Source organism: Myotis davidii, unplaced genomic scaffold (assembly GCF_000327345.1).
Source record: "Myotis davidii unplaced genomic scaffold, ASM32734v1 scaffold194, whole genome shotgun sequence".
In the NCBI taxonomy this organism is placed as follows: Eukaryota; Metazoa; Chordata; class Mammalia; order Chiroptera; family Vespertilionidae; genus Myotis; species Myotis davidii.
In genome coordinates, this window is record NW_006286673.1 from 3,277,989 (window position 1) to 3,295,212 (window position 17,224).

The following is a 17,224-nucleotide window of genomic DNA, read 5'->3' on the forward strand; positions in this document are numbered from 1 at the left end:
AGTTGCTGTGATACACACTGACCACGAGGGGACAGACGTTCAACACAGGAGCTGCCTCCTGGTGGTCAGTGTGTTCCGGCCGGCCACCAACCTCCGGCCCCCCCCCTGGCCAGCCAGCCAACCTCCAGCCCCACCCCTGGCCAGCCAGCCCCAATCGCTGGCCAAGCTGAGAGACCCCACCTGTGCATGAATTTGTGTACTGAGCCTCTAGTACTATAATAAGAAGTTAAATGAGGAAGAACATAACCTCACTGCATTTGAAAAAAGTTTAACATTGATTTATTAAAAACTTAAAGTCTGGTTAAGTTTAAGCTAAATACATCCAAAAAAAATTTAACCATTTACATTCCAAAGTTATTGAAAAAAAAAAACAGCCCTCGCCAGTTTGGCTCAGTGGACAGAGTGTAGGTCTACAAACCAAAGGGTCCCGGGTTCAATTCTAGTCAAGGGAATGTACTTGGTTGCAGGCTCCTCCCCAGCCTGAGCCGTGGTCAAGGCTTGTGCAGGAGGCAACCAATCGATGTGTTTCTCTTGCATCGGTGTTTCTCTCTGTCTTTCCCTCTCTCAGAAAATCAATGGAAAAAAATTGATATCTTCAGGTGAGGATGAAAAAGAGAGAGAGAGAGAGACAGGCATGATTTTAACTAAGAATTTCCAAAGACTTCCAAGTGAGCAGAAAGACCAAGTCTGCAACATTAATTGCAGTTAATCTCACTTTGGATGTTAAGGGAAGTAACTTTAAGCTCAGGAAACAAACTGGAAAAACAATAGCTAACAATAACTATTTTTGTCTTTACTAGGGGCCCAGTGCACAAAGATTCATGCACTGGGGGTGGGTCCCTCAGCCTGACCTGTACCCTCTCCAATCTGGGAGCCCTCAGGAGAGCCCTCTCCAATCTAGGAGTTTCTGTCTTTGCAATCATATGATCAAATTGTCTGAGACCCCGCCAACCCAGTTTGGTTTGTTGCTCACAGAATAATCACTGTCCCTCAGCACGTTGGAGGGCTGGACTATAGGTTTAAAAAAAAACTATGAACAAATTCCTATGCACACTACACATATCTTATTTTGAAGTAAAAAAACAAATGTTTTCGGCGGGCCGCATGTGGCCCGCGGGCCGCAGTTTAAGGACCCCTGGTCTAGGAGATCCGTCTGCCACCAGAACTACGATTCCCAGCATTCCTGGTGCTCCCCACACTCTGGGCTTCCACTTATGGTCCTGGGGCTGCCTCCAGAACTACTATTCTCAGAATTCCTGTTGCTCCCCGTGCTCTTGGTTTTCCCTTCCTGCTCTTTCTCTGTCCCATCCCCTCCCACTCTGCCAAGTCCTCCAAGCCGCCAGCTCTCCCTCTCTGCTCTCCATCTGGCGGCTTGGGGAGCCAAGTTCCCCAAGCTGCTCCACTCTCTGCAGGCTCTCCTGCTCTGCTCTCCGCCTGGTGGCTTGGGGGAGCAACCGAGGGAGCAACGTCCCCCCAAGCTGCCAGCTCTCCCACTCTGCTCTCCGCCTGACCCCTGTGTATGCAAATTAACCCACCATCTTTGTCAGGGTGATTTGCATACTCACTCCCGATTGGCTGGTAAGCATAGCGGAGGGACAGTCAATTTACATATTTCTCTTTTATTATATAGGAGGATAGCAGACTCACCACAAATTTGAACTTTCCTTCAGGTTTAGAAAAAAAGTGTACATTTGTTAAGATTAGGTAATTATTTTATATTTACTATTTAATATTAGTAAATATTTTATTTTATATTTAATATTACTTCATAATAGTAATTCCTCATAGATATTTCCAAGCAATTAAATCCTGCCACTTTAAGAAGATTAGAACAAGATAATTTAAGAAAAAGCAAAACACACACCAAAAAAAAAATTGCCTTGGAGACAGACCTTCACTTCCTGATCATACTTGGAAAATTACAGAAATTGAACTAAAACTTAACTATAGTTCAGAATGTAATTTTCATTGCTTTATATCCATATATTAGTTTTCTCCAAATTCAAAGTCTCTGTATCAAGCCAAATAATACAAAATATGTTTTTCCTCAAAAAAAACACAAATTTACTCATGCATAATATATTCACCTCAACAAGTATTAGTATCTAGGTGTCAATACACTGTGGCCATTTAATAAATCTATTCTTCTAAAAACTGATTTAACACCAGAAGTTTATCTTTTTCTATCAGACATATCTCATTAAAAATATGCAACTTAGAGTATACATATGCCCACCTTAAGTACCACATGGCTGGCCCACGAGCCAGCGCCTTGCATACCTTACTGGTGGAGGCCTTGTAAGTGGTCTTCAGCTTCTGAGAAAGCTGGCTGGTACTGTGACTGGCTGCAGAGACAGAGAATCGACAATCAATACAGCCATGCAACTAAGGAGCCACCAACTTTCAGAGCTGGGATATCACTGCAATCATTAATGGGATTGTCCATTTCACATGGGAAGACAGTGCAATTGGGAGGGTTTGTCTGTCCATATGGACATGGGGGCAACGGGCAATTCCTTCTTCACTCTGTGCCTACACCTAAATTATAGACTCAAGTATTGGTGATCACAAAAATCAATGAATCATGTCTACATTAAATTCCAAATTCCCCCCCATATAATCTGCAGGGCACCATTCACAAATACTCCCCTTACCTTTAGTTTTCAGTTGGCCCTTACTCAGTTCTGCCCCATCGATTACTTGTCCTTCAGCAGCTAAACGCTCATTAAGAGTCTCAATTTCTCTACGCACTGGAAACAAAAAAAAATTTTTTGAAGTTAAAATGTGTCCCTAGCTGGTTTGGCTCACTGGATAGAGCCATCAGCCTGCAGACTGAAGGGTCCTGGGTTCAATTCTGGCCAAGGGCACATGGTGAGGGGACATGCAGGAGGCAGCTGATGATCAATGATTCACTCTCTCTCTCTCCTTTCCTCTCTGAAATCAATTTTTTTAAAATGTTGTTTAAAAAACGAAAAAAGTTAAAAATGTGTACTTTTTGTTGACATATATTGACTACTTCCAAACCTTAAGCATATAAAAATGTTATATATTGGTATTGTCTAAACAAAGACCAGAATGATATCCTGTAAACAAAATCATAACTTATAGAGTTCTTAAAAAATTTAAGACATGATTCCAAAAATAGAAACTCCTATGCTCTTCCTATTCAGGTAAGACAGGATGCTATCAAGGTTCTCATCAAGGTAGGAACCAAGATGGCGGCACAAGGTAAAACCTGTACGTGCTGCCCCCCACAACAACATTAAAACCACAACTATAAGACAAAACAGCTATCATCCAGAACCACGGGAAAGCTGATCAAGTGGAAGTTCTACAACTAGAAGGAAAGAAAAAAGCGCATTGAGACCGAGTAGGAGAGGCGCCAAGAAGAGAGGTGGGAGCGGGGGGGTGAGTGCATGAGTGGGGAGCGGAGGGGTAGGGAATAACGTGGGGATAAGAACACAGATGTAATATCTTAATCAATAAAAAATATATTTAAAAAAAACAAAGGTTCTCATCAAGCAGAGCTCTTGGATATCAATATAATCTTTTCCTTTGTATTTTATTCTATATATTTAAAAACATTATCCTGATATTGTCCAAAACTAAATGTAATATTACAGCCTAGCTGAGCACTGAAATCAAGGGGAAAAAACATAAAATAAAAAAACATAATCATTGTTGCATGACACTATAGAGTACCAAGTGAGGATTATATATAAGGAAGATTAAAAACTGAAGTTATGAAAAATAAATAGAAGTAGAGGTGTATGGGAACAGAAGAGGAGAATAAAGAGGAAGGACATCAGCTCTGAAGAAGAGAAGGAGCGGAGACACTGCAGGGAGGAAGCAGACGCGGCTGTGCTATGGACAGATGCTATTATCCCGGTTTCCACACTATGCAGATGAGAAAAGAGACCAGTGGGAGAAGGGACTTATCCAAGGACACAACCTACTATAGCCTTGCAGCTGGTCCCTGTCTGGCCACAAATCCACCCAGCACTAAGGCGATGACCCTGCCATGCTGCCTCCCAGGCCTGGACAAGATCAGTTCAGACTAGTGTGAGGCCAAGTGTCTGGGTGAAAGTGCAAATGAGATCAACTACAAACAAGGCCAAGCGCAAAAGGCTCTGAACAAATTCAGTTTGAGCAATTTCAACTCTATCTCACAGGCAAGAGGAAGCCACTGACCCTCCAAAATTAGTCATCTGTAAATCCTACAGTTTTTCTTGAAAGACTGTACAAATTCATAAAACACAAGGCCTTAAATCACAATGGAAATTCAACAATACCTGAGTCCATACAAACTGTGGTACTTAAAAAAATGCTTAAAATCAGATGCAGTACACATACCTAATTTTATTTTATAAAATGTTGAAATAATTTCTTCCTCTATAAATTTTCAAGATGGCTTTACAAGGAAAATCCAATTATCAAAACATTAAATCTTCTAATAGCAAAGTTTAAATGACATAGGATTATACTCTCTTCACTACTGACCCAACCACACCACTTAGTTCTAGAGTAAACATACTCTAATAATACAAAAGCTGTTTATTAGTATTCAATTTCTAGAATCAATTTATAAGGGATGAAAGACCTGATTATGGTTAAAAATTTTATAATCACAAACCCTGGAAAATAACAAAAACTGGAAAGTAATAGAACAGTGAGGGGTAAAAGACACATCATTTCCTAACATTTTACAAAGTATGACTTCATGTGAACTAAAGTTGACAGAGCAAAAACAAATAGTTTATAAAATAATTACTAGAAAAACTAAAAGCAAAAAATGCAGCAAATGTTTTCCTTTGCACAGAGGGATGGATCAACAGGAGGAATAATTACAGATATGTTTCCTTTTACACTAATTGATTCTTCAAGGCAGCAATTTTCAACTGGTATGTCACATCAGGCACACTGGTGTGCCACAAGAATTTTTAAAATATGCAATACCTGACTATTTAGTCAGGGGCACTGACCTCTTTTCCCTTAAATTGTCACATAAAAAAAATAACAGCCAACACAACAATAGCCATCTGGTGTGAATGAATCAAAATTGTACCTATTTATTTGATCAGATTGGCAAAAAATATATTTTTTGGTGTGCCACAGCATTTAGTAATTAGTTTACATGTGCCATAAGATGAAAATGGTTGAAAATCACTACTTTAAGGAAATAAAGAAATTGCTTCTAAAAAAAAAATGTTTTTAGTGTTTTTTCAATTAGTTTACATACAGTATTTTATATTAGTTTCAGATAAATAAAATTGTTTAAAAAAACTAAAGACAAGAGAAAGAATATATGCATCCCTATGTTCATAGCAGCACAATTTACAATGGGGAAGACTTGCAAAAAGCCTAAGTGCCTATCAGCAGACGAGTGAATTAGAAAACTTTGGCACATCTGCACAATGGAATACTATGCTGCTGTAAAAAAGAAGGAATTCTTACCATTTGCAACAGCATGGATGGAACTGGAGAGCATTATCCTAAGCAAAATAAGCCAGTCAATGAAAGAAAAATACCACATGATCTCACTCATTTATGGATAATAAAGACCATTATAAACTGATGAACAAAAATAAATACAGAGGCAGAGTAGCATCGAACAGACTGATAAACTACAGTGGGAAGACTGGGGAGGTTTGGAGGGGAATGGGGTAAGAGATCAACCAAAGGACTTATACGCATGCATATAAGCCATAACCAATGGACACAAGATACTGGGGAGTAGGGTATGCTGTACTGTACAATGGGGCAGTATTGTGGTTGGCTGTTGGCTGTATACAAAGCCTGATTTGATTGGTCCCTGCTCCCTGTTTGCCCGCCCTGTCACTATAGCAGTCTGGTCCACCCTTGCATCAGCATCTCCCTGGGACCTCACTAGTGCGCAAGTGCGAGCTCTTCAACATTCTAACAGGCACCATGATAGCGCAAAATCGCGAATCTTCAATGCATATGTAAAGAAATATACGGTAACCCGAATTTACCACACTCGCAAAATCGCACACAGCCAACCATACACCCAGTATGGTATCGCGATTCGTGATTTTGCGCTATCATACTGGGTGTATGGTCGGCTGTGTGCGATTTTGCGAGTGTGGTAAAATCGCATAACAGCAAAATCGCATAACAGCCGAGCATACACCCAGCAGCGCTGCTGATGCCTGAACGGTATGTGGAATGAAGTGGGCGGTCATCGGGAGGCCACTATGGCACGGGGCAAGCACTATGGGCAGTCTATCTGAAGTGTACCTGGCGTATAAGACGACCCCCCACTTGGAGGCATATTTTTCAGGGCCAAAAAATCGTCTTATACGCCGGCAAATACGGAAAGTGAAATAAGCCAGTCCAAGAAAGCTAAATATCAGATTATCTCACTCATTTGTGGAATATAATGAACAAATAAACTGATGAACAAAAATAGATCCAGACACACAGAAGCATCAAACAGATCATCAAACCTCAGAGGGAGGGCAGGGAAGGGGTTTGGAGGGGAAGAGATCAACCAAAGGACTTGTATGCAATGCATATAAGCATAACCAATGGACACAGACAGTAGGGCGGTGAGGGTCTGTGATGGGGGGCGAGTGAGTGAGAAGAGATCAATGGGGGGAAAGAGAATCACGTAAAACTTTCAACAAGGAAGAGTTTAAAAAGAAAAAGCTAAAGACAAGCCCTGGCTGGCTTGATTCAGTGGTTAGAACGTCAGCCTGCTCTAACCATGAGGGTCTTGGGTTCGATTCTGGTCAAAGGCACATACCTGGGTTGCAGGTTCATTCCCAACCCCAGTCAGGGCATGTGCAGGAAGCAACCAAATCAATTAATGTATCTCTCTCACATCAATGTTTCTCTCTTTCTCTTACCCCCCCTTCCTTCCTTCCCTTCCTCTCTCTAAAAAAATAAATAAATAAATAAAATCAAAGACTGCCCTTGGGTGAGGATTTTTAAAAAAACACCTAGCCCTCACCAGTTTGTCTCAGTGGATAGAGTGTTGGCCTGCAGACTGAAGGGTCTCAGGTTCGATTCCGGTCAAGGGCATGTACCTTGGTTGCAGGCACATCCCCAGTAGGGGGTGCGCAAGAGGCAGCTGATCAATGTTTCTCTCTCATCGATGTTTCTAGCTCTCTAACCCTCTCCCTTCCTCTCTGTAAAAAAAATCAATAAAATATATTTTTAAAAAACACACCTAAAGACAAGATGGCCGACTTCGAGGATCAGGTGTCAAATGAGAAGGTACATACAGCTGCTAAATTGATCACTCATATACCCCCCAGAGGAATTAATGAAGCATTCAATAATGTCCAGCTACTCCTTAATAATGAATGACAATTTCCTTGAGGAAGGGGCAGCACAAGCATTTGCTCAGTATAATATGGATCAGTTCACACCTATAAAGATAGGATATGAAGATCAAGTCTCAATTACAAAACACAGTGACCTGGATAATAGCAGATTTTTCGATCCAAGAAACAAAATTTCCTTTAAGTTTAATCAGTTACAGAAAGAAGCAAGTTACTCCCAGCCAGAGGAAGTAGATGGAAGTCTCAAGTCTTGGAGAGAATCCTGTGACAGCACTTTAAGGGCCTATGTGAAAGATCACTATTTCAATGATTTCTGTGCTGTTTATGTTAAAACTATAGACGGGCAACAGACCATTATTGCATGTATTGAAAGCCACCAGTTTCAGCCTAAAAACTTCTGGAATGGTCATTGAATATCACAATGAATATCACAATATTACTACCTAAAGCCCAGGAAGTTGGAGTACTTAAGATTTAGATTTATTATGAAGATGGCAGTGTTCAATTGATTAGTCATAAAGATGTACAGGATTCACTAACTGCTTCAAATGAAGTCCAAACTACCAAGGAGTTTATTAAAATCACAGAGCATGCAGAAAATGAGTATCAGACAGCAATTAGTGAAAACCATCAAACAATGCCAGACACCCAATTCAAGGCCTTGTGCCGGCAGCTTCCAGTTACCCACACCAAAACTGACTGGAACAAGATACTCAGCTATAAGACTGGCAAAGAGCCCTAGCCGGTTTTGCTCAATGGATAGAGCATCAGCCTGCAAACTGAAGGGTCCCAGGTTCAATTCTGGTCAAGGGCACATGTCCAGGTTGTGGGCTCGATCCCCAGTAGGGGGCGTGCAGAAGGCAGCTAGTCAATGGTTCTCTCTCATCATTGATATTTCTATCTCTCTCTCCCTCTTCCTTCCTCTCTGAAATCAATAAACATATATATTTTTAAAAATATATAAATCACTCCAAGTAAATGAAATCTGCCACAAACCAAACAGGAGGAGAAGATTCCTTTTCATGCCTCCAGAAGGAACACAGCTCTGCCCACACCTGATTTTAGTCTGCAGAGCTTTAAGATAATAAATTGTGTTATTTAAAGCCACTAATCTTACTATGGCAGCAGAAAAGAAAACAAATGCAGTAGTGAATGTCCACCCACAAATTTGACTCTCAAAAATTTTTAAGTGAAAAGTTATAAAAGTATATTAAGACAGGAAATACTCACATTCTAAATTTTCAATATAAAGGTTTTCAAATTCTCTTTCTATTTGACCAAACAGTTCCAAAAGTGTGCTGCGAACTGAGGAAGGCAGTTTAGAATCCTGTAGAAAAAGAAGATTTTGTTTAAAATGCATAATGAATGAGAAACTCTGATACCAAGTACCAATATATTTTTTCCAAAGTGAATTATCTTGTATCTTAAGCTTTTATATCTTTAGATGTTTTATTTCTTATACATAAAATGCTTACAGAACTTAAAGTCTCAAATTTCTATAGATAAAACTAAAATCAATATGGGATTCAAGAATAAGCACTTCTTCGAAACAACACAATAGTTTTTTTTACAAGGGAGGAAATAAGCCTACCTTATTTCAAAAATTCCAAATTTGTAGAGAAGGCATGCAGTTCTCACAAATAAAATTATATTATGCCCTGGCCGGTGTGGCTCAGTTGGTTGGAGCACTGTCCAGTACACCAAAAGGTCATGGATTTGCTTCCCGGTCAGGGCACATTCCTAGGTTACAGGGAGCATATGGAAGGTAACTGACCCATGTTTCTCTCTCTCTCTTCTGTCTCTATAAAATCAATGACTATATCTTTGGGTGAGGATTTTTTAAATTACATTATAAATAGCCTTTAAATTCTATCATGTGGTATTATAAATTAATTTTAATAAGTTACATATTAATAGAAATTGTGCCTTATAGAATCCTCATGTCCACTGTAACTCTATGTAATACCTAAAAGATTATCATGAGGAGAGAAAAAAGAAAAATTTCACCTATAAAAGCAAAATTTGTATCAGTTAAATGAAAACATTACCATGTAAGTTCCCAGTTAGCTCCTTGTACCTGCGTGCCTCAGCACATGCTCTGCACACCTTCAGTTCTGTCTAAACCTCATGGGAAGTCAGTGGGAAAAAGCAACAGCTCAGCTAAATTTTTAGGTATGGTAATGAGTAAGCAGTGCCTTAGGCACCAACTGTGTTCACAAGCATTTACCTTCCAGACACTGTTAATAACAGGGAGAATGACACAGTCTACATTCTCTTCTAATTTCCTAAGGACATGGCCTATATTGTAGAGTATCTTCTGAGTGACCCCCTCTTCCCAGCACTTAAGAGTATTCTTAAACAAAATTCTTAGTATTTCTTTAAAAATGTTTTAATACTGTAAATGCTGACAGTAATTTTCTAAATAGCTTTTCAAATTTATATGCAGAACAAACTTTTTGATGTTTAGTGAGTTGCAAATATATATAACATTGATTAAATTCCTTCAGATTAACTTCTTAGGAAGACAAGAATTTTGGGCAAAATGATCTCTAATGACATGAGCATTTTAGCAGTATGTTTTTAAGTAATCACAGAATGCTCAAGTAAATTTTACAAGCTACCTGAAAATATATGTGAAGCCTTGTTTACAAACTGAATCTGATAGAACTGGTTCATGTAGCCTCTCTCAATACCCCTCTAAAATACCAATTAAAACCCTAACTGGTTTGGCTCAGTGGATAGAGCATTGGCCTGCAGACTCAAGGGTCCCAGGTTCAATTCTGGTCAAGGGCATGTACCTTGGTTGCAAGCACCTACCCAGTAGGGAGTGTGCAGGAGGCAGCTGATCAATGTTTCTCTCTCATTGATGTTTCTAACTCTCTAACCCTCTCCCTTCCTCTCTGTAAAAAATCAATAAAATATATTTTTTTAAAAAATAATAAAATACCAATTAAAAAAACATGAAAAAAAAGAAATAAAAACTTAAAGTAAGAATGAAAAATAAACTAAACTAAACCAGCACAATTAATGTTTAACACACAGTCTGCCCCGCCTCATGGCCCTTGCCTAGTCTCTTCCCTCTCCGTGCCATGTTCCCACAGAACCCCTCATTCAGTTAGCCCTCCTCAGAGTGTCACTTGGAAGCTTTTCTGACCTCCAAGGCCCAATCTCCTCTCATGTCTATCAATTCCAACTCACCTACACCCACAATGTTTAAGATCCTGATTCAGCCACTGAAATGTTACATTTACTTAAATAGTAAACGCCTCTTAAAATGTAACTGTAGCCGAAACTGGTTTGGCTCAGTGGATAGAGCATCGGCCTGCGGACTGAAAGGTCCCAGGTTCGATTCCGGCCAAGGGCATGTACCTGGGTTGCAGGCACATCCCCAGTAGGAGATGTGCGGGAGGCAGCTGATCGATGTTTCTCTCTCATCGATGTTTCTAGCTCTCTATCTCTCTCCCTTCCTCTCTGTAAAAAATCAATAAAATATATTTTTTAAAAAAAAGAATTCCTCTAAAAAAAAAGTAATTGTAATGGAGATAAAACTAAGGTGTCAGTGTTAATGTCACTTGATAAAATAAAGACAATCAAGAAGCAACGTGCAGTGAAATGAGAACTTTTCCACTGGAGGGCAAGTGGCCTGATAGAGCTCCTCCTGAGCTTTCCTAACAGCTCTCCTAGTGCCACTTGACTTCACAGACCCTGAACTGAGGAATGTAACTTATGGTATCACTTGAGAAAACTCTAACAGAAAAACTACTATGGATTCAGTAAAGCTTGTAAAGGGAATTACATTTTACCACAGCAGCATGTGCCTGGGTAAAAGATGACCCTCAATGCTCCATGCGCACAGAGATTCAGTAGCCCTGTGCAACTACAGACTTCCCATCCCTGAGCTAAGCACTGCTTCCTAAACTACTTCCGACTCATGAATCTAAGAAGTAACTGACTTTAGCTTCTTCACACTAATCTTCACTATTGATAGTGCTCCCCAACAAACTCAAAGAGCATGGCCGTAACCTCCTCTAGAGAATGATGACCTACTATTCAACTCAAACCCACTGGTAGAATCAAGCTGCTGAAGCAGGCAAAGCACCTCACACCAGCCTTTCAGGACACTGGACTCACTGACAGGTAAGCACCATCCAAGGACCACCGGAGACACCACGATGAGGACCGAGAGCAATGCTAGGCTGTGCAACTTGGAGGGCTCTGAATGGCCCTCACAAAAGGTTACCCTGAGATGAAATTACCCATGGTGCTACATCACAATGGAGGGCAGGCCCTCAGAAGGCCAAGAGAACACACGTACCTCATACAGCAGTTCATGCTAGGAAATGCTAGCAAAGGTTATAGAATTTTTCACTGCTAGAAATATAAATAAATTAACAATTAAAAAGATATATCTTAGTCATGGCCAATGTGGCTCAGTTAGTTGGAGCATCGTCCATATACTGAAAGGTCAAAGGTTTGATTCCCGTTCAGGGCACATATTTAAGTTTACGGGTTTGATCCCCAGTAGCTCCATTTGACTATTTAAATGTAAGTTAATTAAAATCTTTTAAATTCCTCAGTCACAGGAGACACCTGAGGCTTGTGGCTCCCATATCTGATAGCAAAGATCTAGAACATTCCATCATAGAAGGTCCACTGCACAGCTCTGGTTCAAACTCTTTCCTAAGAGTTATGGGCTGTGTTTCCCCCCAAACTCATATGTGGAAGTACTGACCCTCCCGCATCTCAGAATATGACTTTATTCAGAGCTACAGTGATTGAGGCAAAATGGGGTCACTGGGGTTGGCCCTAATCCAATCTGACTGGTGCCATTATCAGAAGGGGAGATGAAAACACAGACACACACAGATGGACAACCATGTGAAGACACAAGTAGGAAACAACCATCTATAAGCCAAGGAGAGAGGCTTCAGGAGAAACTGCCCACACCTTGATCTCCAACTTTCAGCCTCCAAGACTGAGGGAGAATAAAGTTCTATTAAGTCCACTCAGTCTGTGTGGTACTTTGTTATGGCCACTCAAGTTCACTAACACACTAAAAATATCAAACCTATTTTGGAGGCTCCTTAAAGTCTATGGTTTTTATTTCCAATACTGGTAAAATACAGTTTCTTTTAGAAAGCAGAACCACATATTTGTTCATTTATTCATCTATTCAATACATATTAACAGGGTTCTAACTAAATATTTACTACGTGCCAAGCAATTGCACTAGGTTCTGAGTGTGTACTGCTGCCCTCCTAGAAGTTGCATCCTGGTGGCCCAGAAATCAGAGCCCCAGGCACGGTTCTAATAAGATCCAACATTCCAATGAGCCAATTTCTCCTATTTCAGCCTTATTTTCCTGTTATATTATGGCTGTTGAATTCGTTATAATTATGAAGGGACAGTCATAAAACTGTATGTATGTATGCTTCTATACATGCTTACATATACTATTATCAATATGTAGTATATATAATTATAATCTATTTTATTATCAAATATGCTTTTAGGTTTCACAATGTCCTTTAAAAACTAACACATTTTCATAATAAAGGAACTAGAAAAAGTGTAAGAAAACTTAGCCTTATCAATAAAATATTAGTTCGTCTGAATAAAAGGGACATCAAATAAATAAATATACTCACTACAGAAAATTCAGGATAAAGCCAAGAAAACATACTGAAAGATCTGACTCCAGAAACTCTCCAGAGAACAGAAAGATCACTGAAATAATACCTGATTCTCCTTTTCTTGAGACTATTAGACAATTAAAACTGCACTGTAGAATAAAAACTGTACTATAAAATAGCACAAAGAAGAAAAACTGACCCAAAGTGTCACACCCACTTTTTTTTTAATATTATATATTGTAAAAACATTAACCTGGGGCCCTTGCTTGTTTGGCTCAGTGGACTGAGCATCAGCCTGTGGACTGAAGTGTCCTGGGTTCCATTCTGGTCAGGGTAAATGCCCAGGTTGCAGGCTCGATCCCCAGTAGGGAGTGGGAAGAAGGCAACCGATCAATGATTCTCCCTTATCATTGATGTTTCTCTCTTTCTCTCTCTCTCTTTCTCTCTCTCTCTCTCTCTCTCTCTCTCTCTCTCTCTCTCTCTCTCTCTCTCTCTCTCTCTCTCTCTCTCTCTCTCTCTCTCTCTCTCTCTCTCTCTCTCTCTCTCTCTCTCTCTCTCCTCTCCCTTCCTCTCTGAAATCAATAAAAATATATTTTTTTTAAAAAACAAAAAACATTAACCTTGGAATTGAATCCTGTCACTGTGTAGGCTATTGTATTTGACAGTAGTTTTATTTAAGGGAGGGGAAGTTAGGTTTGTTTTGTTTTTGGTAACTCACAGTTTTTCTCTACTTTAGAGACCTGTGTATATTTGGCTATTTCTGGAACATTACAAACATGCTCAGCACTAACTTACTTGTCCTTCTAACATTTCTCTTGGCAAACCCGTCCTCTCCTGTTCAGAGCTGTTAGTTCTTCGTATAGAAAGGCTATGAGATTTGCGTTTCTGTTTTGCTTGGCGAGCAGTTGAACAGCTCCCGCTTTCTGTGGGCATTACTTCTATAAGGTGATATCCTGGTCACTCCTGCAATAAGCTAGACAAAAGCAGGAAAAACAAGTACTTTATTTCTGATCACAGCAAACTGAAATAAAGGAAAAACAGTGAACAAAACAATGACTACTTTTAATTCCAAATTCCCTTACTATGGTTAACATTGACTATGTAATTTAGAATATGACAAATTAACATTTTAAGGTAGAGACCACACACAGCCTTTGTTAAAAAGGTAATTTTTTATCAAATTTCATTAATGCTTTAAAAATTCAATAGCAACAAAGACTTCAAAATACAGAACAACTCTCCCTTAACCAGCTTTCCCCAGACTCAGCCTACTGCCCAGGGGAACCAATTCTGCCTGTCCTAGACAAGGGGTGGGGAACCTTTTTCCTGCCAAGGGCCACTTGGACATTTATAACATCATTCAAGGGCCACACAAAATTATCAACTTAAAATTAGCCTTCTATATTTGGTCAAACATTTAATTAACCAACCCCTAATGCCTTGGCAGGGCCAGACCAAATGATTTCTTGGGCCTTACATGGCCCAACGGTCAGATGTTCCCCATCCATCCTTGACTATAGATTCTAGAGCAGCAATTTTCAACACATGTGCCACAAGAAGTTTTAAAAGATGCAGTACTAGACTATTTAGTCAGGAGCACTGACCTCTTTTTCCTTAGATTGTCAAATTTAAAAAATGACAATAGCCAACACAATAGCCATCCGGTGTGAATGAATCAATATTATACCTACATTTTGTCAGATCAGCAAGAAACATATTTTATTTTTTTTGGTGTGCCGCAGGATTGTAGTAATTAGTTTGTATGTGCCATGAGATGAAAAAGGTGGAAAACCGCTGGTCAAGAGGAATACAATGCAAGCCACCCATGTTACTGCAAATTTTCTAGTGGCCACATTAAAAAAAAAGTAAAAACAGGTGAAATTACTTTCATTTATTTATTTAACCCAATATGTCTAAAATAGTCTCATTTTCGTAACTGCAAAAAATACCACTGAGATATTTCTAGTTTGTAAGCTTCAACTTCAATGTATATTTCATATTCACAGCATGCCTTAATTAACATACACATGACATTTTCTTCCTCAATTGCAGTTTCACATCTTGGGCATTTTTCACTCGTATTGATCCTTCCTTCTCCCAATATATCTATGTTAGTTCATGTAATTTTAAGTAATACATATATGTATCTTCCTTCTTCACCTCCTAACAGTATATTTTGATCCTCTCCATTCCCCAGTTCACTTTTTTTTTTTAGTAAACACATTATGTTTGACACCATCGATTACATTTAGTTAAAATGTAAGCCTTGGAGATATGAAACATCACTAAACAAACTACATGCAAAGGAGAGAGTCCCACTTCACTTTAAGAAAAACTGTAGTGCCTTAGCTAGTTTGGCTCAGTGAATAGAGCGCTGGACTGCAGACTGAAGGGTCCCATGTTCGATTCCAGTCAAGGGCATATGCCCGGGTTGCAGGCTCAATCCCCAGTTGGGGGCGTGCAAGAGGCAGCCGATATATGATTCTCTCTCATCATTGATGTTTCTATCTCTCTCTCTCCCTCTCCCTTCCTCTCTGAAATCAATAAAAATATATATTTTTAAAAAGACTGTAGTATCCCACCTTTTCTTGAGCTCTCCCCCACAGCTACCCATCTCCCAACTTTTGTTCTATCATTTGAGATTATATAAATGTGAGAAAAGAGTATGTGCCCTTGAGATTTTGAGCTTAATACCCTTGAGATCCACCGAAGTTGCTGCACGCACCAATAATTACTGCCATTTTTGATGGCTGGATAGTATTCCATGGTATGGATGTACTACAATTTAACCTTTCACCTATTGCAAAAAAATTTGGTTCTTTCCAGATCTTTACTATTACAAGCAAAGCACTATGAACAATAATACACCAGTTTTTGTGTGAACTCCAGTTTCCATTTGTTTTGAATGATTGCCCAAATGTGAGATTGCTGGGGTAGAGAGAAAATGCGTATTTAGTTTTAAAAAAGCATTATTGAGCCCTGACCAGTATAGTGTGGCTCAATTGGTTGGGCATCGTCCTGTGCACAGAAAGATTAGTAGTTCAATTCCCAGTCAGGGCACATGCCCAGGTTGTGGGCTCAATCCCTGGTAGGGGGTGTGCAGGAGGCAGCTGAATACTACCTACTCATTTCATGCTACTATCAATTCTCTCACATGGATGTTTCTCTATCTTCCCCTCTCTCTAAAACATCAATAAAAAAAAAAAACCTTGAGATGAAATTCAGATATCATATAGTAAGTCACTCCCACAGCCAACTCTAGACAACCACTAAAATACTTTCTCTACATTTAAATTTTCTAAAACTGGCCATTTAATATAAATAGTTCTATACAATTCAGCAATGTATGAGAGATTCTGTCTTCCACATCCTCACCAGCATTTGGTTATCTCACTATTTTTAATTTTAGCTGTTCTGATAGGTGTGCAACACCTTGTCATGGTCTTAGTTTGCATTTCCCTGGTGGTAGGTGATATTGAACATCTTTTCGTGTGCTTATTTTTTAAAAAACATATTTTTAATGATTTCAGAGAGGAGGGGAAAGGAAGAGAGAGGTAAAAACATTAATGAAGAGAGAGAATCATTGATCGGCTGCCTCCTGCACACCCCACATTGGGGATGGAGCCTGCAACTCAGACATATGCCTTGACTGGGAATTGAATCATGACTTCCTGGTTCATAGGTCTACACTCAACCACTGAGCCACGCCAGCAGGCTGTATGCTTATTTTTGACATCCGTATATCCTCTTCAATAAAATGCCTTTTCATGTCTTTTGCCCATTTTCCTAATATGATTGTTTGGATCTTTACTGTTAAGATTTTAGAACTGTTTATATTTTCTCCATATAAGTTATGTGTCAAATATGTGGACTGGAAATAGTTTCTCCAGTCTGTAACCTGTTTTTTCATCCTAATATGATTTTTTACAAAGCAAAACATTTTAATTTGATGAAATCCAACTGACCAATTATTCTTCTATAAATCATACTTTGAAAGTCAGATCTAAGAACTTTTCACCAACCGTAAATCCCAAAATTTTACTCATTTTCTTTTTTAAAATATATACCAGAGGCCCGGTGCACAAAAATTTGTGCACTCGGGGGGGAGAGGGGTCCCTCAGCCCAGCCTGTGCCCTCTCGCAGTCTGGGACCCCTTGGGGGATGACCACCTGTTGGCTTAGGCCTGCTCCCTGGGGGATTGGGCCTAAGATGGCAGTCAAACATCCCTCTGGCACCCTGGGAGCCCTTGGGGGATGTCCACTTGCCAGTGGGGAGCAGGCCTAA

At 39.6% G+C, this 17,224-nt stretch overlaps 1 protein-coding gene and 1 pseudogene across 1 annotated transcript in view; one reads left to right on the forward strand and one right to left on the reverse strand.

Annotated features, from left to right (window-relative positions):
- WDR37 (WD repeat domain 37) overlaps positions 1–16,239 on the reverse strand; it is a 65,765-nt gene extending 49,526 nt beyond the window's left edge. Inside the window, 5 exon segments of the mRNA XM_006758150.2 lie at positions 2,281–2,345; positions 2,655–2,750; positions 8,538–8,634; positions 13,736–13,913; positions 16,228–16,239. Coding sequence (XP_006758213.1) covers positions 2,281–2,345; positions 2,655–2,750; positions 8,538–8,634; positions 13,736–13,873 — 396 coding nt within the window. The 5' untranslated portion in view covers positions 13,874–13,913; positions 16,228–16,239.
- On the forward strand, positions 7,144–8,049 carry LOC102758630 (annotated as a pseudogene).
- Positions 16,240–17,224: the final 985 nt, after the last annotated feature.